The following is a 24,752-nucleotide window of genomic DNA, read 5'->3' on the forward strand; positions in this document are numbered from 1 at the left end:
GTATCAGAGTTTGAAGCGAAGATAGGGACGAGATCGCTCTGGCCACTGGCTCTAGCGTGGTTGAAGGATCCAGGTCAAGATCGTAGGTCCAGCTGTAGAGAAGGACATTAGTTTAATTACATATCCTGATGGACTTGGAGTAGAGCTGGAAATAGAAGAGCGCTTTTCTGGACAGAAAGAAGACGTTGGAGGAGTACCGAACAGTCTCTAGATTGCTTAGATTTGATACTGATGGTCCCAAGTGCTCCAAGAGGATATCCTGAATGCGACCCTCATCTACGAACTGATCGTCGTTCTCGCTGTGGCCGTGGTATTACAGGTGTAGGGCGGGGATATGAAGGATTCTGACATGAGAAATGAAGGTACACAAGGGATTTGCAATGGATTCGATGGACTGGATCTGGCATCCGGGGCGGTAATGTGATAAATCAAGAGAAATCTCTGAGAAGAGCCGCGGGGTAATTGGAAGTCATAAAGCCTTACAGATGCTTCACAGGGAAAGTAGGGACGGTTGTGGGAGATAGTTGAAGATCATGCCAATAATCTCCGGGGGCAAATCCGTTAGCATCTTGAGCAGATATGGCCAGGCATCTTTGTCATCAATGATGTGATGTTTTCACTGTTGTTGTTGTTATTGAGTATCCTTAGAAGTTGACCCTTGTGGGATTATTTTCTCCAGATGTGTGGACAGTAGTAATTATCACAAGGTCCTTATAAAGACGCACCCCATACCTTAAAAAGGCACACATTGTTGATTGTGATTCGTGGCTGACTTGTTCTATGAATGATGATAGAAAGGACCAGGCTTCGCCCAATTCTGAATAATTGCAACAAGCAGATGGATACTTAATCAAGGCATGGCCTGATAACGGTCAATGGCAAATTCTAGGCTATCAATGCATATTTTAGGTTGCCGGAGGACATGAAAATATTATATGTTACCACCCAATCTGGCTCCCTCCTCATTGTGCAGGGGGCAAAAGCATTTGGCACTGTCCTTCCCTAGCCTTATTAGGACTACGTGAGATCTAGAAAAGACCTGATCCGGTGAGCAAAAAACATACAACAGCCGGGATTCGCTGGTGGTCACCCACCCAACTACTAACCGGCCGGCGTGTGGCTTAAGTACGGCTGAGCGGACGGGAAGCCCTGTTTTCCACACCCTATGGTCGTATGTGCTAGATATGCGCTAAAGGAAAATTATATCCAGTAAAAATAAAAATGCTTTCCTTCTCATTATCCATCAACACCGATACAAACGGCATGAAAACGCAGAGAGTGATGGAATGAGAGCTTAAGATAGCCACAGGAGGAACCAAAAGCCGAAACACGCCTGGGCCCTGGGGACGCATGCTAAAACCTGACACTGCCAGATACACTGCAGGGAATGGGAAAAGCTAAACCCAGTAGCCAACCAAAAACTATTGAAATTTCCTTAGAAGGATTACTGCGAGCTGTGATAAAGATTAATAATTTTATGAATCTTTTTTAATATAGATATTACAGCTGTGAAAATGAGTATAGTTGCCTAATTGCTGTTTCTGCTAAGTCTGGATAGGATACATATTTAGTTTATGACCCACATTGTACGGAGTACATAGTTACTCCCTTGAAGCCAGGGAAGAGGACACCCACTTCTGGAATGATTTTCTGTATTTCTGATAGCAAAAGAACCTGTATGCTGAATATTTGAAATGATAAGTACTATAGCTATTGCTACTATATCAAGTGCTTCACATTCCTGATCATATATATCTACATTGAGAAGCGTACTAATATATGAAATGATGTGAATGAAAAGGGGCCATTCCAAGTATCTTCAACGTACAATTACTATAGATACTCATACTCTGCATAATCGTAGCGTTGGATCCTTAACTTGTTACATAGGGGCCTTACCTCAAGTAGATGGAATGTCCGCAAACCATGAGGGACTGGTGACCTCTCATCCTGCGCATGGAAGAGCGTTGGAGCTGAAACCTCAGCACCAGCAGCACCACAACCTATGGACTCTACATTAATAATATCTTCTGTGACCTATTATTGTATCCTAGCTGGCTACATAATAAAGTAAGAATTAATTATGTTTTAAGTCAACCATACATGACAGTTCGCATTTGCTGTTCCAAAATAAGCCATGGATTTGTGATGTGGATGCACAATGCTTTCGCCTCAATATCTTACAATGAAGATGGGGAGCGTTGTCTCGCAGTATTCCAGGACTTGGGAAGGAGAGGACCTGTCACGCGTAAATAAGAGGTTGAGGGGATGTGCCTTAATTTTCCAGTTTGTGTTCGCCTCTTGAACCGCGATAAAATTATTCGGGGCTTGCATATATCGCAGGCACAAGGTTCACCATGCCGATGGTAGAGTTAGCTATGGCGCAATTTCCTGGACTATTAAATAGTAGGCAAATCCCTTGCAATAGACGTTGGAGCAATACTCAAAACATGCCGGGAATGACCTTGCCGCATAATTCGTCCAGCCAACAGCGGCGGGGAACGAAAAGCCGCAATATATGTGGTATTTGATGCCTCCTATTATAAAGTGCTGTCCGTTTTGCTTGTGGCATACTGAGTCGAAGTTATCGGATAGTTCTGGAGACTGACAGGCTTGAAGCCCCTTCTCCAGTGCTACTTTCTCCCGTTCCAGCTGTGCCTTTGCGTTGTTGACAGCTTCCAGGTTTCCTGCGCACGCGTTTAGTGCAGATATTGTGGCTTCCTGCTTTCGGTACACTCGGCATTCAGGGTGTTCATAAGCACATCCTTTTCAACAATGCACTTTGCTTCTTCATCCTTCCCGCACTGTTCCTGGGTCTTCTCAGTCTGGGTAGAGCACGGCTTTTACTACGCGGACTTGCTCTCAGCTAGCTGCGTCTTAGCTTCAGCCTAGCACTTCTCGAGCTCATTGGTGAATTTCGTCTGCATATCAGTCTGTTGCTGTCGGCACTCTGCCCGGTCAGACTCGCGCGCTTTCGCCACCATCTTGCAAGTGTCATCGGCCTACTTGCATTCCTGGAGAGCAGCTTCCACATTCCTGGCAATCCGCCTTCTTGCTCTTCTCCAGCAGCTCCCAGGGCCACTGCTGGCCTTGGCGCGTCATGTTGGAAGTTAGATAGCATATGCCGAACATGTGATCCCATGCCCCCGCTACACAGCCGGCGTTCTCTGCACAGCGTGCTGCATAGTCTTGAACACTGCTAGTGTGAGATAGAAAGATGACTATGGAGTCTTACATCAAAACGATCGTACTAGCTAGGAGAGAAAGATGAAGCTATCTCCATGCGAAGCAAGAGGTGACCTGCGTGCGTTGCGCTAAGCCTAATCTAGCGATAGGCGAACGAGTACCCTTCACAGCTAGCATTATCCATCGCTTGCTTGCCAACCTTTATTGAATAGAAGCCACATTTGTACTCAAATTGAGTACCGCCGGCATAGCTAGTACCAGTCCCGGGCTTGTTGTTTGGGCAGCAGGCCTTACAATTCTCGGCTCGTACGGTATTGCTGGAGGCGAAGCATGTGTTGTCAGGATCAGAGGGTGTCTGGTTTCTAAGACGATGCCCACCAGAAGGTAGAGCCCCAGCAGGAGGGTAGACTTGAGGGCCATGGTGTCTGGCGAAAACACTCCCACAGCCGAAAAGAAAGTATGGAATTATGAATAAAGCGAATCCACAGATGCTTCGGCAAGAATAATGCAGGCAAAGTATCACGTTGTAGAAGCAGACTAAGCTAGCAGGCCGACTCTTTATATTATATCATTATCTATAGGTTTGCTGATGAGGATAATGGTGGTAAACTGGTGGATAGAAGGTCCTTCCTCCCTTGTGGGGTTAGAGAAAAATAGACTGCACTGTCTGGAAAATCATTACAGTGGCAGGCAGCCAGGATAGTAGTCCAGCCCATAATCCGAGACAAGAGACCGCACTATCAGGTCACACACGCAGCTCTCTGACCCACACTACAGCTCAGCTAGCCATAAAGCAGAGATGACCAGAAATAGGCCATTGTTTTAGAAGAGAACTAGAATCATCGCATGCTATTGGACCTGATGTAGTTGCCCTTCGTATACGGACTATATCTACAAATAATTCTTATTTCTCCATGGATCAGTCATCAAAGGAGGCAATGGGCTTGGCTTTGTCTGCAGCTCATGTGGTAGGTACAGATACATTGACAGCCACTAGTCTCCCCATCCTATACGACGGAAAGATGCATGGCTGGCTGACTTTACAAGGACATGCACTAGTAAGGTGAAAGTCTCCATCAGTAATGACGCTGTGGAGTTACCAATCAGGTTGGTAGTAACGATTCGATCAGATGGCTTCATTGCTCACTGCGGATGAGGATAGTGACAGTTGAGTGGCGGAGCTGTGTTCACTTCCCACCATTGTCCTGATTGTCGAAAGAGGTATATAAAGAAGCTCTTGAGTCTCCGTAGCTATCAGATTGATGCTCAATCAAGCGCTGCTTTGGTGCCCTCCACTCATTTTCCTTCCTTTCACTATTGGTTGAACTCTCCATTTCGGTGGCATCACGTTTTCGGCTCCCACCCCAGACTTGCAACTCGGCGGGAAGCAAGGCTCTGGAATCCTTCTCCACCATGATGGGAAAATGCCGCTCTGTTGTCGAGGCTGGATCGTATCAGTGCTTTTGTCCCTGATCAAGGACCATCTTTATACTGCCATCTGTGCCGCCAGTATTGGGGACCGCAACATCGATGGAATTATCCAGGTCAGTCCACGAGTCTGGGAAGGAAACCAAATGTTGGCTTGTCCTTGTGTTGTACGATAGTTTAGCGAGTTCAAGATGGCTCTGAGTCTCCTGTCTTGACACATTGACATTATAGGCATATGAATCATAATGGCGGTCTTGACGCCATATCAAATCTACTGATCTGGCAATCCTTGATTTAACTTTCCAAAGCTAAACTCGCCCTATTTAAAGGGGAGAGGAAGGGTTCTGCAATGACGCTGATTAGTAGTAGGAAAAGAGCCGTGCAGCATGCAGAGACTGGTCTATGTAAAATTGCTCCTTCGGTGCAACTGACATTGAAAATCGGGTTGGGCATTCCTTCATAAACAGTGCCAGGGATTCCCAGATCACGACTTGTCACTTATATAAGGTACAAAGAACAATTACTGTTTGAAAAGTGGTCACCACTGCTTAGATTGTAGTCCATAGTGATGGGCGTGGTCGTCGAGGCTGAGCTGAAGACCGGGGGCCAGTGTATTCCCATTGTCCCCTCAACCGGGCAAGAACCAAAGCATAACGCGACGAGCAGGTTGGGCATAGCAACACCTTCGTTGTGATATGTTTCACTGGGAGTTGTTTGGCATATCCGTTCCAGGTATACCAGCATAAATTGGATTTATATCAGCAGGCAGCCAACCTAGATTAAGAATATTATCTAGTTAACTTCCATCAAACTCTTTTTTAACCGGCCTGCTTGGTAATTAAAAAGGTGATACTGGGAGTCTGAAGGAGCCAGGAGAGAGGCTAATTGCATGTAAGCAGATTGGGCCTGCGTATCAAACCCTGCGTCAAAACGCCATAAGTGGGAGCAGCACTCCGACAGGATCATGGTTAGGCGAACTAGCTCCTATAGTGCCTACAACATGAGCTGGCACACTTATTACTGCGTGAGCTCATGCAATGGGATACCTCAGCCTTGTTGTACCCCAGACAGTCCCTCTATGACATGTTCATTCCGCTGCCAATCATGTACATGTAATAACCTCTTACATCATCCGTCATGTGCATTGCTTCCTGATAGTTAGTTAGTTGATGGGTGGTGACTGGGTGACTCAGCCAGTGTCCATGCCTTCAAAGTATGAAAAGTTACAGCCATGCATTTTTGATCAGAATGATGTTGAACTTAAACATTGGGCATCTTGGCGATCCCGTTTTGTAGTCACACATCGATACTTCGGGCCGTCATCAAGTTTCGAAAGAAAAATCAAACAGCAGAAAATGACTTCGAAAAGATAAAGACACCAAGGCTATCCAATTATTCGACTTTATCGAGGCCATATCTGCAGAGTCATTTACGAGGTTAAGAGCAACATCTTGGAGATCTAGAGACTGTCAGACAATTCATATAGGTCAGGCCAAGACAAATTCCCCATCTTTGTCGAATTGACGCAGAGACTCTGTCGTCGGTTCTAGCCCGAGGTGCTCGGAGCCGTATGTATAGGTGCTGAGTGTACGGAGTACACATCAAAATGCAGTCATATGTTGATGGGATGTGAGCCATTTGTTGGTCTACTGACATTGGATGGCTCTCTAAACTCCGGAGGGCGCGTCAACTTCCTGAATTGGCATAGTGCCCCATTAAGTTTTTGGTTGACCAGCGGCAGACTGGTCAGATCACGTAGGTATACTCCCCTTAAGAGGTTGGGCCAAGATTGGTCAATCATTTATGGAGGTACAAATCTAAAACTGGCGACGCGCGCTGCGCACGCCTTGGCCCTGAAACAATGAAAAAGAAACATTGGGACAAGAATTTCAAACAAGAAGTGACGCGTGTTGTTCCAATGATAATTCACAATATGATGAGCATTGACCAATAAGAAGGTGAATAGTATGACTAATAATCGCGCCGCCTCTAAAAACAGAAGAGTCAGATAAGTTGTTTAACCATTGTAGTTCGATTGTACCAGCATATCGGATTATGATGTTTTCCGTTGTTTTCTAGAATGCCTTTATAGAGTTGGAGTTTTCCTTATATAACCTATGGCGAAGGTTGTTTTCCTCAGCGGCTTCTGACAATTTCATTTTCCGTGGCTTTTCTAAGCGTTTCGTTACAGGGTCATACTTGGAAGATTCGATCTCAACTCTCTATCTCGCACGTATAAATCATATTCCGCAGTTGCCCTTGAGAACTAAATGTATCAGTTTAAAAACAATAACACCCGCCAATCACCCGACTCACGTGATATGCCAAGAGGCCTCTCTTGCTTGTATTCACAGCGCATTTCTTCTTCTTCTCCTCCTAAAGCAACCAAAGAGAGTACTGGATGGTGCTTCAACATTTTTACGTCGGCAAGAACCGTGCTTCTCAGCAAGCGCCTCGATTGCTGCCGCCGGACTATCACCCAAGATTTGGAAGCTCTGGGCCTCAGCGTTGATGTCTTAGCCCAGAGCGGGGTCGCAGCAGTAGATCTAATGACCTGAATGGCTTGATCCTTTGAAGAGATATTTTCAAACCTCAAAGTCCTCTCCTGCTGGACCTCAGCCTCCTTCTTCTCTAAAATGGATCTGCAATGATTGAGGTGCTGAAGCCAGGATCTTTGGTCGTCTCCCTGTTCTTTCATGCTCAGGAGCTTGGCCTCGCTGTCCAAGAAAAAGCTGCGCACATATTCGAAATCATTTTCGGTCATCTTCCATATCTTGCGAGTTGCGATGCCTTTCTCTGGCGCACTGACAGGGTCGTGAAGATGCTCTCGTTGGACTCGTTCAATGCTAGTTCTAGCTTTGCGACAAGCCTGTATGCAGCAAAGTATTGCATCTTCTACCTCTCTGATCTTCTCTTGCTGTCCGATCTGGTTTAAAGATCGCCGGCCAACACTCTGAAGCTGAGATAAAAGATGAGAATTCGTATTTGCAATGTCCCTATGGTAGTCTTCTAGTTGCTTCAACGTAAGCTGTCCCAGATCACTAATGAAAGTTAGGTGGCGTCAACTGAAACGGTAATTAAGAGGCGATCTCACATGCTTATGCTCGTGATGATAACAGTAATTGTGCTTTTATACCCTGCCAGGGTCTCCTTGAGGTCACTAATGCTGCCTCCAAGGAATTCCATTTTCGCCCAATCCTGGAAATGGGGCTGCTTTCCTCCAGAACGAGCCGTGCAGCGGTTGATAACTTGCTGTAGTTCTGAACAAGCAATGTGACATCCCTTCAAGATAGGTTCGAGGTCCGCGAGCGCACTTTCTTCTAACTGAATATTCTGAACTCGCGCAAGAACTATGAGGAGACCGTGCAGTTCTGTTTTGAGATGCCTGACTGTATCTGGATATCCATGAAAGCGTTGTATTAAGTCATATAGAGTTTTAACGGACTTGGTTGCGAATGTACAGAAACCGAGTGAAGCGCTGGCTGCACCTATGGTGCTCAATGGATCGACCATTGTCCCAAATTAAAGTGAAGACTTTTGATGGCTCTCTGGTCAAGTCTCGAGGTCTGAGATTTATATCACCATTGAGCCATATTTGAGTACGAGAATCTGGCCCGATATGAAACGTGAATAGCGCGCGCCTATTCCATATCGACGAGATTTCACTGACTAGGCCAATTAATTAGAGCGGAATGTTCCACGATTTTACAGACGCAACTTTTCTTATTCTCGGTGCCCCTGGTGCCGCATTAAAGACTAACTATTACAATTCACTAGCCCTGGCCTCAGCGGCTATTTAGTCAGTAGTTTCAAGTAGTCTGTCCCAAGAAAGATCAACCATAATTTGTTCAGCGATGGTAGTCTGTCCGACCACTATGAATGTCTGTTAAGCGCCCTGTGGATGAATGACTTTTAGTCAAGCGGCAAACGATCTGGTGACACACTGGCCGCTGTCCAGACAAGATCAGTCTGGTGGCGGCCAGCGGCTAAGTATCTTAACTTCTGCTGGCAAGACCCCCTCCAGGTGAGACCTCTTGAGTAGCACAACGTCACATGTGAAATCTCGGGCAATTGGCTCGCGACGGTAGTTTAATTGGCCCCTTGCACGCGTCTTTCGCTGGGTGAATTAAATTTAGATGGAAAAGCGCTTGCTTTGCGCCCACGTCCGAAGTGCTCTCATGTGGAACAATTAGTAGTCAAGAAGAGCACAGTAACTTAAGGATGTTCAAGGTGGCTAGAGCGCAAACGAAATTATTAATGGAAGAGGACATGGGCGAGACGAGGGATTAGCGAACAGCAAGCGGAGCAGCGGGTAGGCAGCAAAATGAGGATACAAGTATAAACACTGAAATAGTATTGCAATAGCGGACAGAAAGGGAACCCGACACAATATTTGAGGACGAACCTTGCTTTACAAGTACTGTACTGGAACAAGCGGGACAAGAGAGAATAACGCGACGAGGACAACCGACAGAACACGTGTAAGGATCGTGACCTGGGATCCAACCAAGAACCAATGAGAGAGAGGCTTGGCGGGAGAGTAGGGGGTGTGTTTCCCGCTGTCATTTTGGCTGTCAACGTCGGCGTCGAGAAGCCGTGGGGTTGGTAACCCCTTCCACTTCGTTCCTCCGCTTCAGGGCACTGCTATGGGCTTGCGATGAACTATCAGAATAGTACCAACTTGGTCTTCCTGCATATGTGTTGTCTTTGCCGTGTCTTTATTATAAAGACCTTTTCATTGGCTCTATCGCATTCTTGAATGATGGCCATCTATGGGAGTTGAAACTTGCATTGCTTCAAGAAACGCCGACGGCTAACGAGCCCCTTGCTGGTTTGCAATGCACCAATAAATCACAAAAGAATGCGCAGTTCATGGCAACATCCAGTCATTAGAGAGGTTATCAAGCCACAACAGCTTGTGAGAGTTTGGATGCACCGAACTAGATCTGGGGGATACAAACCCATCCGAAATTGTACACCCCCAAAGATGAGAGACATTGCTACTTTACTGGTCGCCGCTGCGCTGTTTAAATCAATAGTGATCAGCTGTCTTAAATACAGCCCACCAATACCTTTTACCATTTTAGCGCCAGGCCCTTTGTCTCGAAACAATCAACGCAATAAGGTTTCGCAACAAAATTCCCCAAATTCAAGGCGGCTGTCTTGTCGGCTAGATATTTTTAGGATATAATTAGATTTAGATGTAGATCGCATGCTTAGTTCCTATCTAATTTAATAAACTTTCAAGCAGCATATAACTACTAGTCCTTTTCTCTATCTTAGCACTACCCTACTAGTGCTCGTCTTTTAGCTGTGATAATGGGCAATAAAGCAAAGGTGGAAGTCTTCCAGGCAGAGGTCAATGAAAATGACCAGAGTTTCTTCCGCCTTTATGTAGATGGTTAAGCCATCAAATATCTCACTGTCGAACCTGGTTTGTACAGCGCGGAGGATAAGTGTTTCGGTCTGTTCCTTCTCTCTATTCTCCCAGATTTTCCCCCAGGAGATTGGAATGATGGCCTGGTGGCCAGAGACACAAATAACAGTTAACCGTTCTTTGCTTGTACCAGTCGGTCTCAATTCCCTTCCATTAGACACCGGTGGCATGGAATCTTCATCAATTACCTGGATATTGAGGTAGGAGAGAAGCTGAGAACAGGGATCTACAAAGTCACATGCCCACACTTTAACACAGTTATCATCGCCAAGTTTGCTCGTTTCGAGTGGGAGATCTTATACCTAGAAAATAAGACCGTTGCCTACAAATGGATGATGGCCATGAAATTAGACCATAGTTTTTCGGCCACTTAACTAAAGGAGATCGAGTGATTGGATTCTTAATGGAATGCATCGCTGGTGCTCGGCACGCCTGCCTAAGTAATATTGCCGTCTGCCAACAGACATTGAGGTGACCACACCAGCTAGGTATTCTGCATGGTAACATAAATCGGTTTCAACTTTCTCATCCATGATACAAAGACGGTGCTCATTAACTTTGACACTGCTCAGAGATGTGACGACTAGGACGCGCTTCGCAAGGAGTTTGAAACTTTGCCCAGCTATCTACAGTATACTTCCAGGAAAGGAGGCGGTGGGATTCTTTATGCCGCGCCAAATTCGTCATTTTCCATGTTGGCATTGTGCGCATGTGGACTTTATAGTTGGGCTTTTCATTTAGAAGCTACTGGTGACTTAGAAAGCTCTCCTTCGGACGCAAGAGTCTGATATCCAGGCTCTATTCCACTCTCATCAGTGGGTGCCATTCGAGACGTGGGCCCAAAGTATCACAAATTGCCCGTTGGCGCTGCTGACACGCAGCGTACTTATGTAAAAGGCCTTAACCGTCCTCCAGCTGTGCTCCCCTCTTTGCAGCCTTAATTTCTCACATCGTAGTTAGTTTGATCCAACTTTCTGCTCTTGCCCAGGGGTCTCTGCAATATTAGCTGTGCTTGACTGTCCAGCTGTGTTTTTGATGACTGTGGAGCGGCGATCACTGGAAATTTGCTGGAGAATAGGATTGGATAAATCCCGAGGCACTGCGTCGCTAATGATTTAGCCGAAACTGATTTGGCTGTTGTTATGTTGGCATTTACGAAACCAATAAACTAGAACACGCGCTCATCTGCTCAGATATCTTCGAAGACATTACCGCGGTGCTGGTGGATGAAGGGTTGGCATCCCATCCGGCATGCCACTTGTTTCTGTCCATCTGCTGGTGTATCACTGGCATAGTAGGTTCAGTAGTTTGGCATGATTATTTTCGGGAACCTTCGCCGCAAAAAATGGTTGGCGTCGCTGCTGTTCTTTTGAAGCAACCTAGGGAGCAAAGGCGTGGTTAGAAATGCGGGGGTCGTTATATGCACGTGATCATTCATGTGACTGACCACTAGGAACAAGAGCTTGATCACAAAGGCACAGAGATGGGAAGCAAACCTAGGGCAACAAGGTTGACTCAGATAATTGGACGCTAGTCTACCCGTCCATACGGATAGATAGATCGTCGCCAGGCACTCAAGTACCAATGCACAAATCATGGATGTTGCATTTTACTGGTAGACGAGTTGCGCGCGCTTAGACTTTCAGCTTGATTGGTCTTCGGTGGGTGCCGCGGGGGTTGACATCACACATGTCTCGGCCAATTAACCACCTATCCACGCCGCCAGCAGCAACCCTCTGTTTTAAATGAAGTTTGGAGCTCGATTATAAGAAACGAATCGACTGTTCACTTATTCCTTTACAGGCCCGCCTGGTTTTCTTGCAAGTTAAGACTGCTAGACTATTACAGAGCCTGTTTTATCAACAGTTTTCATTAAGTATGGCTGAGGCTGTTGGATTAGCTTCTAGTTTGGTTACTCTGGCTGGATTTGCTTTTCAAGCTAGCAAATCTCTTCACCAAGTCCTTGAAAGCTTCAAATCCACGAAAAGGACTGTTCGTGAACTTCGCCATGAACTTGATGCTCTAAACCAGGTCATCGAAGAGCTGCAGAAAGTAGCTGTTGATCACGAAAAGGACCTTTCAACCTTAAAACTCCCGCTGTTACGATGTGGGAAAACATGCCAGGAATTCAAAGATGTCATTGAAAAGTGTGCTCCTCGTTCAGATGGCCAACGAACAAGAATCATTGAATGGGCTAGGCTGCAGTATATGGGTGGCAACATTTCCAATCTCAAAGCAACTCTATCGGGCTACAAAGCAACCATCAGTATCGCCCTCGGCGGTGCGACGTTGTAAGTACATCTATCAAGTGCAAGAATTGTTACTAGGGCTGATGGTGACCAGTCGCCAAACTGCTGTTACATCAAATGTTCTCGAAGAGTACAAGCAAATGATAGCTGAGACGACATCAGACCTTCAAGATCACTTGCTAGATCTTGATAGCAGGGTACAATCCCTTCAATGGAAAAGATCTTTCCAAAGCGCGCCCAATGAGCTTGAAGAGATCAGGGAGGAAAAGGCCAGTACAGAGCAGTGTTTGAATATCTGTGCTGGAGTTTCGGAGGCTATAGAAGCTTTTGAAAAAAACCTCTCACTGGGTTCAGACGCACATTCTGCTTCTGTTGAGCAGAAGAGCTCTGCACAAGCAAGGATAACTACTAAGGCCATGCTCACGGACTTCCAAGTCAAGCTATTAACCAGCAGAAAAGACTTCGAGTCTCGAATGAAAGAGCTTGATCGCCGCCTATATGATCTCTCAGAAAAGGGGCCACACCTCACTGGGGAAGAAGCTCTCAGACTTGAATGCATGAAGGAAGAAAGAGACAGTATCTCCCAGTGTCTGAATATTTGCACAGATGCGTCCGACCTTGCTGCGAATCCTCGAGTAAACATTTTCGAGAATATAAAATCAGCTGATGACTCCCACCAGCTGGTCGTGTCCACAATTGGGGATCTTATCTCTGCGAAACATATCACTACCGGAGCCAGATCGGCCCAATGGTTCGGGCAGATGTCTGATGAAACACTTCAGCAACTCTCTCAAAATCACAAATTAGTTCCTTCGGAAGAGAAGGAATCGGGTCCAAGGGTGAGTCATGGATTCCGTGAAAAGTACGGGGCTGGGTATCAGCTTGACCATTCGCAGAATAAGGGGAAAAATTCCGCCAGTGGTGGAAGTTAAGACCCCCTCCGTAGAGCAATTCAACGCCCTATCCCTATATGTCTCGTTTGCATCTGTGGACTTGTTTCAGTTATTTAGAAGTATCTAGCCCGGGCAGCAAGTGCATGCTATCAGAACATGTCTCAGTCAATCAAGAGATCGTTTGCTTCCGTTAGTCCGTCCCATTGTCTTTCCACAAATTCCAGGGATTTGCCAGACAAGAGAACGAAATACAACCCCATGCAACTGTATTTTAGTTCTCATTATTTAAATGTCGTCCAATTTCGCTCCACGGCTTTAGAGTCTAAGCTGTGGCCTTGGTCAACTCACAGGAATGCAACGGTCTGATCGTGCTTGGCAAGGTGGGAGAGGCTCAATGAAACCTCGATCGAAATTTGATTTATCTACCCCGCATGTGGGGCCCCCGCGTCTTCAAAATCAAGTACACAACACCTTAATCATGGCGCCAAATCCAGATATAAGCACTACTGAAGAGCAGGTGTGCAATATCACATGGGAGGAGCACATTGATGGATGCCCCAGTTCTTTTAGGCTGAAATGGACAGTTAGTAAGAGATAGTGGTACCATTCCAGGTAGGTGTGTTCTCTTACAGATTTTAGAACAGGGTTGGAGCCATATATTAAAAGTATACAGCTATGTAGGGAACTAGGGATAGTACTATTTAATACAGGTATATTCATCCTTCTAGCATTATATAGCACTCTTATTAAGTTATGGGTTGCTAATATAGACTCCTCCCTAGTCATTATGACTGATGTCTACACTTAAATCAGCAGTCTAAGTGCAAGTTCATAAAACATTTGTTTGTATACTTTCTAAAATCCCACTGAACTACTATATTTTTTAGTAGATGGAGCCCTTTTCTTACAACTGATCTTATTTAGTTTACTTTTTTATTCTTTCTGGTATTCTGCTGTAAAGCCTCTTAGTTTAGTAAACTTGCTAAGCTCCTCTGTTTTTCTTAAATCACAATGATTCAAAGATGAATCACGTGATATGATTAAAGGATAGAAAAAGTTGAGAGAAAATAGATTCTCTAAAAAAAAGCTTGTAGATAGGAAAGGAAACAATGGTTAAGCAGAGAGGAGGCCCTCATGTTTAAGCTGGCGATAGACAGAGTCTAGTTATTATAGAGTTATACTTGTCACCCACTAATCACCCATGCTCACCTGTGGTGTTGGATAGTATTGCTCAGCTCACCTTCACTCACCCATACTAACCCTATAGTTTAGCATCTTGTACCCATAAAACAGCAGGCCTTTAAGGGTGCATATAACTTTCGACCACATTGATAATACTGGCTTAAGTACGGCTGAGCGGACGGGAAGCCCTATTTTCCACACCCTATAGTTGTATGTGCTTGGTAGGTGATCACGGGAGCCTATATCTCATATAAACAAGAATGCTTTTCTTGTTGTTCATCAATGCCAATGCAAAGGACATGGCAACACAGAGAGTTATGGTGTGTTAAGATAGGAGCAGGAGGAACCAGGCAGCACCCGCTAAAACCTGATACAGGCAGATACACAGCAGCTAAGCCCAGTAGTCAATGAGAAACTCTTGAACTTTCTGTAAGACAGACCCTGCGGGCTGTGAGAGAGCTTGATGATTCTGTGAACATGTTTTTGGGTCTGTAATAGTATAACTGTGAAAATGATTGCCTATGGTTTGCCTGATTGCCTCTATGCTCAACTTCGGCAGGATATGTATTTTGATTTGCGACCTATATATTGTACTTTGGAGACCATTGGTTGTTCCCTTTGTTTAATGGTGAGAGGACTCCTATCCCAGAAGAAAAAATGGATTATCTGATAGCAGAAGAACATGTTTGCTCAATATTTGACAATGACAAGCACTATACGGATCAATTGCCACTACCTCTGGTGCTTCACACTATCAATCACATATACCTACATCGAGAAACCTACTCAAATATATGGAAAATGTGAATCAAAAGGGGACATTGCAAGTACCTTGGACATACTGGACCTATAGAGACCCATATTACGAATATTCAAAGCGTTCTTTCTCCATTGTATAGGACCTTAGCTTGAACAGATTGAATGTCCGCGAACCCAGAGGCACCCCCCCCATCCTGGCATAGAGAAGAAGGATAGAGCTTGAACCTCATGTAGGAGCAGTGCCACAGCCTCTTGTCTCTACATTGATGATACCTTCTGTAACCTATTATTATATCTTTGTTAGCTATATGATAAAAAAGTAAGAATACATTATGTCTTAAGCCAACCATATAGAATAATTCGCATTTGCTGCTTGAAAACAAGCTGCGGGTTAATAATGTGGATGTATAATGCTCTTGCCTCAACATCCTCCCATAGACATTCTGCACTTGAGCTCTCAGTATTCTCGGACCTAAGCAGAGAAGGTTCATGACGCCCAAATAAAAGGTTCAGAGTGATCTGCCTTCCCTTTCCCATTCCAGGTTCGAATTGGAACAGCGATAATGTAAAATTATTCGTGGCTTACATCTAATGCAGCCATGAGGTCCGGCCCGCCAAGGGTAGCTTCAGGTATATAATAAGATCTGGGCATACTCGAATGATAGGTGAATCCCTTGCGTTGGACCTTGGGGTAGTATTTAAAACATCCTGGGAATGACCTTGCATTATAAGTTAAATACAGGCAATTCAAGGTGAATGGAAACCCACAATATATATAGTATTTCAGTCCTCCTATTATTATATGCTTTCTGTTTTGCTTGGGACATAGCGAGTTCAAGTCCTGAGGTATTCTGGGGACTGACAGGACTGAAGTCATGCTTTTTTCCCTTGCTGCAGCTATGCATTTGCTGTGCAGGTGTTTAGAGCAACTATTGTTGCTTCCTGCTTTTAGTACACTCCGCGTTCAGGGTGCTGGCAAGGGAATCCTTTTTGATTTTACACTTTGCTTCTTTGTCCTTCTAGCACTGCTCCCAGACATTCTTAATCTGAGTAGTGCATGCCTTTTGCTGCTTAGACTTGCACTTAGCTAGCTGTGTCTTGGCTTTTGATTGGCACTTATCAATCTCAGTAGTGAATTTCTTCTACATCTCAGACTGTTGCTGTCGGCACTCTGTTTAATGATTTACCATATGCCTGGCTCTATAGGTTAACCTTATTGTTGCAGGTGACTTTCTAGCTTGCTAGATTAGCAGGCAAGTCACTATAAGCAGGTGGTGTCCGTAACCACTGCAAAGTTAATGTTACCAGTGAATGGTTAGTGCTATTTATAAAATAAAGAACCTGGCGACCGGACCCCCTCTTTGTACAACAAAAGGCAGGGGTGTCATTGAAATAGAAAAAGGTATGAATTGTATAAAAAAGAAAAAAATTAGCAAGTTGGTTGTGAAAGATGCTATGCAGGACTTCATAATATCATTTTCAATCATATGACCTTATATATATTAGCATCGCAAGATTGTGACAACCACTAACTGGATTCTCACCCATTGTGCTACTATATTAAAAGTACTTCTCTCATGCGCATTTAAGTAAATTATTGAAGCTAGGGTCTAACGATGGCCATCTCCCAGGGCAAATACCTCGTAGCTACCAACTAGCACATGACCGCGACAGAAGCAGCCTGCACAAAAGGTTTTTAAGGAATGGGCGTTTACCAAGGCTGACGGTTGACCTTCCCTAATGTTATTTTAGAGAGCACTACGCGAAATTAGGAAAAGAGATGGTAATTATGCCAGGTAAGCAAAAACATACAACAGCTAGGATTCTAGTGGTCACCCACCCAGCTACTAACCAGCCAGCATGTGGCTTTAACATAGTCAAAAGATTAATAGGTGCTGTCTAGGTAAGCAACCAGGTAAGGCCACATTTAGTTATATAACCCTAGGTGAGGTGACTCTATTTAGGGACAAGGACCTGCACCTGGGGAAATGTGACTAATTGAAGTTGGCATGTGGCATATAATGGCTCCAGCCATCCCAGATCACTGGGTGGTATGACCTTATGCAAAGTTATGAAGGCTTGTTGGGCTTCTCCCATTAACATGATCGTATGCACTCCAGTATCAGACTGTACAACCTGGCTAGATTGTATGAAGCAGACAGGGAAGAAAACGCCATGGGATGAAAAGAAATAGATTTTGTTTACATAGTCAAATGCAGCTTATATCATTATACACACCAAACCAAGAAGCAAGAGCACTAAGTCCAAATACTATGTTCTCAGGTAGTGGCATAATAAGCACTAATAACCAACACTCGTCAAACTAATTGGAAGTATTTCGCCGAGCTTGTCATGGAAACCGATGTTCTTCCGGTGTATCCGGCTGGCATCTCCAATGGGCTCTCTGCACAGCGTCAACACGATGCAATGACTCAACAATGCGACAGATAGTAGGAAACCCATCAAGAAGCAGTCCGTATCTTTCCGCGGTCCATATCGCAGGCAAGAGGCACACATCTGCGAGCGTAATATTTTCGCCATAACTATACGTTCCACTAGTGTCCTTAACCACCCGCTCGTACTTGGCCAGACCTTGTTCGATCCAAAACTTATCCCACTCACAATTTCCTGTGGCAGCCGCTGTTTCAGTTGCGGGACACGGGAACTGCTCACAGATCCGGTGACACACTCGGGCGGTGGTCAAGGGATGGATGTCTGACGCAATGATATTCATCAAGCAGCGAACTGTTGCTCGTCCTTGTAGGTCCGTTTCTGGCGGGAGGAGACCTTTTCGGGTTTGTGATGGCGGATATCTCTCTTCCAGATACTCCAGCGCGGCGAGTGACTGCCATATTACAGTGGACTTGCTGACCTTTTGGCTTGAGCAAGACTGACCTTCTTGCACGACCAACGTTGGGACTAAGCCGGACGGACTTATTTCTTTGTAGGCGGCCGCGTTTGGTTCGTTGACAGGCATATACACATAGTTGATGTCCTTGAGCTGGAGCGCAAGACGCAGGCGTGCAGAGCAGTCCGAGTACCATTTGGCGTAGAGAATCACTTGAGGAGAGGCCATTTTCGAGTCTGAGGGGAGAGATGAAGTGAGAACTAGGTTCGATGTACCTGGACGCTGACTCGTATTTGTGTGGGTCCAATCTGCCTCTGCAGTTTTAGTCTCATTCGGACTATAATGATGTCATTGCTCCCTGGGGAAGGGTCCTATCATGCTGACTTCTCTGTCGTATCACAAATAAGGCGTGGTTTCGGGGAGGATACTGTCGGTGTCATATTGAGAAAATCATCCCGAGCTATTGTCTGGCAGTTGAATCAGCAGAACCGTGCAGTAGCATCGATGGGTTGCATACCACACTGAATAGATCCTTTAAGAACATGAGTTTTAGTTCTCATCCTTCAACACATCGAGGGTTATTTCCGCCGGTTGGGCTGGGACGCTGGGTTTAGGCCTTTTTAGAACCCAACCCATAAGCCCTAGGACCTAGGTTCTAGGGTAGTAAACTTATTAGGCCCTTATATTCTTCACCACCACCAAATCTAATTGGTGTGTATTAATTTTTCAATACCATGCTAGATACTAATATGTATACATATATATATATATATATATATATTATATGATTATATAGCATACTAGCATAGGAATCTAACCTAGGCTAGTGTAATCTAATTACTATATATTATAATTAAAACCAATTTTTAGAACCTGAACCCAGATGGGTTCCAGTTTCTAGAACCTAACTGGCCAATGGGCCCTAGGCCCTAGGCCCGAACCCAGCATATAGGCCCAATAGCGGGTTAGGGCCGGGTTGGGTTTAACCACTAAGTGATAGTGAAATCTCATATGGATCTACACTTTCCAACACCACTCGATTAGGATAGCCGCTCAGTTGTGGATTACGTTATGTCGGCATACTTAATCATGCATCTGGAAGCCAATCGTCGGTCCGATGAGGGTCTAGTTTCCTCTGGTTTTAATGCTAATTAAAAGTTTTAATACTAGAAGGCGTCATCTATGCTTACATGAGGGGGTCAGAAAGTGTTGGAAATCGCGGAACCGTATTGGATTACTGAATCACTAATCTATCATCTGACTAGCTAGATCTTATACCGCCAGATGTGGGCATCTAGATAGGGGTAATTAACTAATTATTAGCTATTAAAGGAACGTAATCTATCTAATCGAAATCAGGAAGGTCCACGCTGTAGGCCCAATCGGGCAAGCAGTAATATATATCAAAAGAAAGGTATTATAGAGCTACTTCGATCTATCTAGAGAGAACACGAGAGAGAGAGAGAAGACAGCGAGGCCTAAATAGGCCAGAGAAGCAGGAAGAGAGCAAACAGCGGCCGCTGGTCCTGAAAAGACCAGCGAAAACATCCAACAAACAGGAACGAGCCTCCGCCCATACTACATAATAAATATTGGTATCTCATGTGGAAATTAGCATTGAGAAAGGGAAGAACAAAAAGTCAAAATTTGTGTTCCCGGAGTTCTGTCTCCGTGAAATCCCACAGTTTTCTCTGCCATTTGGATCGTTGACCATTGGGCTCCCGTCGAATTCAACTCCGACAGGATAGTAGAAGGCAGCTTGTTTGACATCTTCATTTGGACCGGTGGCGGCCCAGAGCTGATTGAGCGCTCCAATCTTGACAGGAGTCACAAAGAATCGGTTCTAAATAAATATAAAAGGAATCAGAAACTTGTAAGGCTGTTTAAGACTAGAGGAGATGTTGGTGCCGACATTGCTGCCTGGGTGGACGGCAACGGACTTGATTCTGGGGTATAGTTTCGCAAGTTGCCTTGTGAAGTGGACATTAGCGAGCTTAGATTGACCGTAACGGACCCATATGCTTGTAGAGGCCATTGGAGACTTGACTTCGGAAAGAAGAAAGCCTTCTTTTGGGCCTTGACTATGGGCGGAGGACCTTAGGTTGATGATTCGGACGTCGCTGTTGGGTTCATTGGTGGTCTGCTCCAGGAGTGGCAGTAACAATTTGATCAAAAAGGGCGTGACCCATGTGATTGGTGCCAAATTGAATTTCATAACCATCCTAGGTGGTTGCCGCGGGAGTTGCCATGATACCGGCATTATTGATGAGGATATCGAGCCGACTGGAAGAGGCTAATACACTCTGAGCCGCTTTCTTGACCGAGGCAAACGATGCCAGGTCCATCTCGAGGAAGGATATTCTGGCATCAGAAACGCTTTGCTTGATCTCCCTTATCGCCGTTGCTGCTTTTTCTTCGCTTCGGGCACCCATAAATATTTTGGCGGGATTGTGCTTTGCAAGTTGGAGAATAGTCTCCTTTCCAAGGTCATTATTACCTCCGGTTACGATGATGACTTTGCCAGAGAGAGGCCTGGGATATCAGTATCAGGATCAAAGCTCACGCCCTTTAAAGAACGCATGATATCGATACGCCAAGAAGGTTCTGGATGGATGAAGACAGAACGTGGAGTCGACGAATTGCAGGTCAGACAATTGGAACTTAGAGAAGAGCTAGGGTGAAAGATTATTAGAAAAATGCATATTTAAGAATGACTGGCTATCGACAAAATATGAAATGATAATTGTTAAGGTACTTCTCGTGGCCCACTGTATGGGTGAGCAGCAGAGAGTACATCACGGAGTACACGGGTGTCACGAAGGCCAGGAAGGTTTGGCTGGGCTGGACGTCTTCCGCTCCCGATGATGAATGTCTGGTTCGGAACTTCGGATATTTCGGAGTGTTAGCGCCCCGCGCTCTACAACTAACTGCCTTATATGCACTGTGGAGTGTGTCTATCCCAAGAGTTGTCATCAATACTCCAAAATGAGAGTCATCATCACTGGCGCCACTGGCTTGGTTGGTAGTGCAGTAGTGCGCCAATGCATTGTCAATCAAGCGATTACAGAGGCCCTGATTCTGACACGAAAACCATTACCAAGGGACATCTCTAACAACGCCAAAATCACCGTTATTATTCACGAAGATTTCGGAAGCTATCCGTCAGAGCTTTTAACGCGGCTCAGCGGTGCAGAGGGCTGTATATGGTGTGTTTACAATAATAGGCAATGGCTGTCGAACGCTAATAAGGGTAAACAGGACAGTCGGAGGGCCCGCTTATCGCTTCCCTGACGTGGAAACCTGCAAAAAAGTGCACGACTTCGCACTTATTGCTGCGAACGCCTTTGCGAACACCTTAGCCCCAGCGCTGAAAGGAAAGAAGTTCAAGTTTGTCTTCTGTAGCGGGATGGGGGCGGAATGGGATCAGACGAAGCCTTTGTGGTTCCTGAAGGATACCAGACGAATTAAGGTTAGCAAAATTCATTTACCACCCTCGGTAGGATTTATAGCTAATAGCTCAGCAGGGTTACGTCGAGAAGCAGTTGGCTGCCGTTTCGGATAGTAAAAAGGATGTATTTGCGGTCTCTTGCGTTCGACCAAGCGCGATCTTATCTTCTAGAGCAAATATATTAGAGAAGATATACGGAGCAATGGTTGCCGGTATTGAAGACGACCATCTCGCCAGGGTTATGATCAAGGTCCTCCTCGAAAAAAGCTCTGGTCGAATTATCGAAAATGACGAGCTACGGAGGGGCTGAATACAGGCCCGATTCAAGGTTCATCCATGCCAATGGTATCGTGATAACCCCCGCGGGGTTTTCTAGGTTGTTTTACCTTTAAATAGTTCACTGCGATGAGGGTTTTTGTAGAGGCTCATCTTCTCAATCTGCAGGTTGTGTCTTGGGTCGTTATCCGTCTCGAGCTGAGGAACTTCCGACCGTGGGACCTGGAACCGGAAATATCTCTGGGTGGCCTGTCGGCAAGGCCCGAGAAAGGGGGCGAGTTTACCTGACTGGATATCCGGAGACGCTTTAACTGGGGCTGGAATCTGACCATGTGGTGCTAGAACCATCAGCGAGGTTCCTAGTCTCCTTCGATACTCTTACCTCTGGCGACGCGATCAGTCTGGTTACCACTGTGGCAGTCACAGACCATAAGCCAACTGACTCCGTCACAAATATATCCATGCTCAAAGGTCCATCGCTAAGGGTCGCAAGCTCGATTCCCGGCTAGTGCTTACAAGAAATATTAAGAACGGCCATATTGACTAAAGAAGGGCATAAAATTGCCTCACAGCGCCCCGTTCCCTGTATACGCTTGGGGGCCCACAATATGTATACAGTCAGCATCCATTAGGATTTGGGACATGCTACATGGCCCACTTATCTTTCTGCAAGTGGGCGGAAGTATTGTGTTCCAAATACTAACAAACGGTCACTGTAGCTGATCATGCACCTGAAAAGAGTGGAGTACCCCTCCATCAATATTTATCGTCGAGTCGGCGACCTTATTACTCACGAAGGACCCTCTTTCTAGGCGGGGCGGCGATTGAAACACCGGTGGCATAATATTATGCCGACAATATCGGACAAGACAGTTCACCCTTCATCCGGGTGCGAGTGCAGACCGACATCGCTGGCGGCAGCGAGGCTACCAAGTTCAAAGATTTTGTAGCTCTTGTTGAACGGAAATGTCCCATGACGGGCTTCTTCCGCGCCGCCGTACCTGATTTCCGTACCGAGTGGGTGAACGAGATGCTATAGATGGCGAAGGAGGCCAAGACTGTTTGTAATAAGAGGAATATCTCTGAGTCCATGTTCTTAATGCACATCTATCACCTCTGGTATTAGGTTAATAACAATTACACTATATCAGAGTCTATAACTACCTGCTTTAATTCCCTGGAGGACCAAGGCATCTGGCTGCAGGCTAGTGTGAATTCTGAAGTAGTAGTAATATTTCCTACTTATATGTATATCTTCATCCCAGATGATACATCATATATACCTAACATCGACTCTTAAAATTCTGTAACTTTCTCAAACAAGACCCACATCACTGCTAGCTTGTACTTCGCGATGGCTTAGAGCAATTATAATGTTCCGACACCGATAGGAAGTTCTTTGTCCTGGCTGTCTAAGTTCCTGTCAACCAGCTGCTACCGTGCGTTTTCCAACTCATGCTTCAGCCTCCGAGTGTTCCCCATAGACCCAGTGTATCCTAAACCTCCATTCCGTGCCGCCGCAACGGCTAACTCGCCTGCTGCCACGCTGCTCATTGGCGCATTGCATATGAGGGGAAGCTGCAGCCATGGCAGAGCTTGCTTAAGTTTGCGGATACGTGCGAGTGTTGAACACATTTCACTGGCACTTGGAAAATCTTGGAAGATGTGTGAAGAAGGGTTGCTCTGTGCCGAAGATGGAGGCTGCGAAGCCATTTAAAACGATTAGCGTCAAGCTTAATCCGCCCTGACTATTTCTGACCAAAAGGTAACTCCAGCCCCGCTTCCTGGTCGGGGAACACAAAGCCCAGATAGGCCGCGAAGGCAATCGTTCTCATCCAAGCACACCGCGCTCCAGAAGGCCGTATATGAGAGTCTTTGCAAGCCCGCCACTAGGTACGTCCGTCCTTGTGTGGAGAATAAAGCTAACCCAATAAGTTGACGCATATCGCGGAGACTTTTCGGGACCGATTTAATCGTCATGCTTATAGGTACATAGAATTACAATACTACCACTTGTAGTGTGGGAAACCATAGTGCATTACAGAGGCCACAAAGCGTGTTGCACCTAGCTGACTCAACGTCTCCAGCCGCACCGTAGATATCGTTAAAGTCGCTAACGCCGTGCTAGACAGTAAGATCGAGTATAGACGGGAGAATCACGAGGCCGCCTTTGAGTCACTCCGTCAGACCATAAAGCAAGAGGGCAACCTGCAGTTTCCCCCTAGGGCTGGATGTGACCGGCGGGGCAAGCTTACGGAGCGTCGTCCCTTGAAGACGGGGATTGTGGAGCAAGCAGCCCACGCTTACGCGGAGGAACTGGGTCTCAAAGTGAACCCTATGCGTGTCTTCCAGTACCCGAAGAATGTGTGGGCACTGGGGGTTCCTATCAATTTCTCTTGATCAGCAAGCGCCAAGTAACAAGACTGTACTATGTTTGTCGCTTGTTCCCACTGTCAAAGTAATCACCTCTTTAGCTACACACTGATGGGCCCGACTGATTTACTAGATCACCAACCAAAATCCACTTTGTTCGCCGATGAGCCCGACGAAAAGGCCCACATATACAACTCAAAAGCCGAGCTTACAGCCAGAAATTACTGTACCATATCGGACTCAACCAGCGATCAATACCGATAAGCGCAAACTTGAATTTCAAGAGTTAGTAATTATAGATTTTCGCCCTATCGTACCTTGCTTTTTCACCTATACGGCTTAAGAAGAAAAATAAAATTTCTGTGGTCGTGTCATTGACTTCCTAAGCGAAGGGGCTGAGGATCGATTTGAGTTTTTCACATCCCCGATAAGAGTTCAACTATACAAATAGCTCATAAAAGTCTGATTTTTATGAATCCTACACCCCTTTGGCCATCTGTGACTTACCATATCACAACCTCGACTAGAAAGGTGCCTAGGGGCTTGCAGCCAGGCTCTAATCCTTTCGTCCGAATCCTAGGCCACCCCATCAAGGGTGCCATTACCAGTTTGATGAGAAGAAATTTGGGAGGTTGAAATCATGCGATGGTATGGCGGTTTTTCTTTCCCCTGC

At 45.6% G+C, this 24,752-nt stretch overlaps 4 protein-coding genes and 1 non-coding gene across 5 annotated transcripts; 2 read left to right on the top strand and 3 right to left on the bottom strand.

Annotated features, from left to right (window-relative positions):
* Window positions 1–1,057: 1,057 nt before the first annotated feature.
* Window positions 1,058–1,173, bottom strand: ALT_r100. The gene has a single exon (XR_016293775.1). It is a non-coding gene; the product is annotated as an 8S ribosomal RNA (ribosomal RNA).
* A 5,681-nt stretch (window positions 1,174–6,854) lies between these two features.
* On the bottom strand, window positions 6,855–7,800 carry ALT_9502 (uncharacterized protein; the record flags this gene model as incomplete). Its single annotated transcript, XM_089600629.1, has 3 exons — window positions 6,855–6,880; window positions 6,931–7,655; window positions 7,709–7,800. The coding sequence occupies 3 exons, from the start codon at window positions 7,798–7,800 to the stop codon at window positions 6,855–6,857; spliced, it is 843 nt and encodes a 280-aa protein (XP_089455126.1).
* Window positions 7,801–11,929: 4,129 nt separating this feature from the next.
* On the top strand, window positions 11,930–13,232 carry ALT_9503 (uncharacterized protein; the record flags this gene model as incomplete). Its single annotated transcript, XM_089600630.1, has 4 exons — window positions 11,930–12,342; window positions 12,395–12,935; window positions 12,981–13,139; window positions 13,197–13,232. 4 exons carry the CDS (start codon window positions 11,930–11,932, stop codon window positions 13,230–13,232), a joined length of 1,149 nt encoding a protein of 382 aa, XP_089455127.1.
* Window positions 13,233–17,484: 4,252 nt separating this feature from the next.
* On the bottom strand, window positions 17,485–18,210 carry ALT_9504 (maleylacetoacetate isomerase; the record flags this gene model as incomplete). Its single annotated transcript, XM_089600631.1, has 1 exon — window positions 17,485–18,210. The coding sequence occupies one exon, from the start codon at window positions 18,208–18,210 to the stop codon at window positions 17,485–17,487; it is 726 nt and encodes a 241-aa protein (XP_089455128.1).
* Window positions 18,211–20,967: 2,757 nt separating this feature from the next.
* ALT_9505 (uncharacterized protein) lies at window positions 20,968–24,106 on the top strand (the record flags this gene model as incomplete). Its single annotated transcript, XM_089600632.1, has 4 exons — window positions 20,968–21,188; window positions 21,241–21,451; window positions 23,472–23,599; window positions 23,794–24,106. 4 exons carry the CDS (start codon window positions 20,968–20,970, stop codon window positions 24,104–24,106), a joined length of 873 nt encoding a protein of 290 aa, XP_089455129.1.
* Between the last annotated feature and the right edge of the window lie 646 nt (window positions 24,107–24,752).

The sequence above is a fragment of the Aspergillus lentulus genome, assembly GCF_001445615.1.
Source record: "Aspergillus lentulus DNA, contig: Alt17, strain: IFM 54703, whole genome shotgun sequence".
Classification (NCBI taxonomy): Eukaryota; Fungi; Ascomycota; class Eurotiomycetes; order Eurotiales; family Aspergillaceae; genus Aspergillus; species Aspergillus lentulus.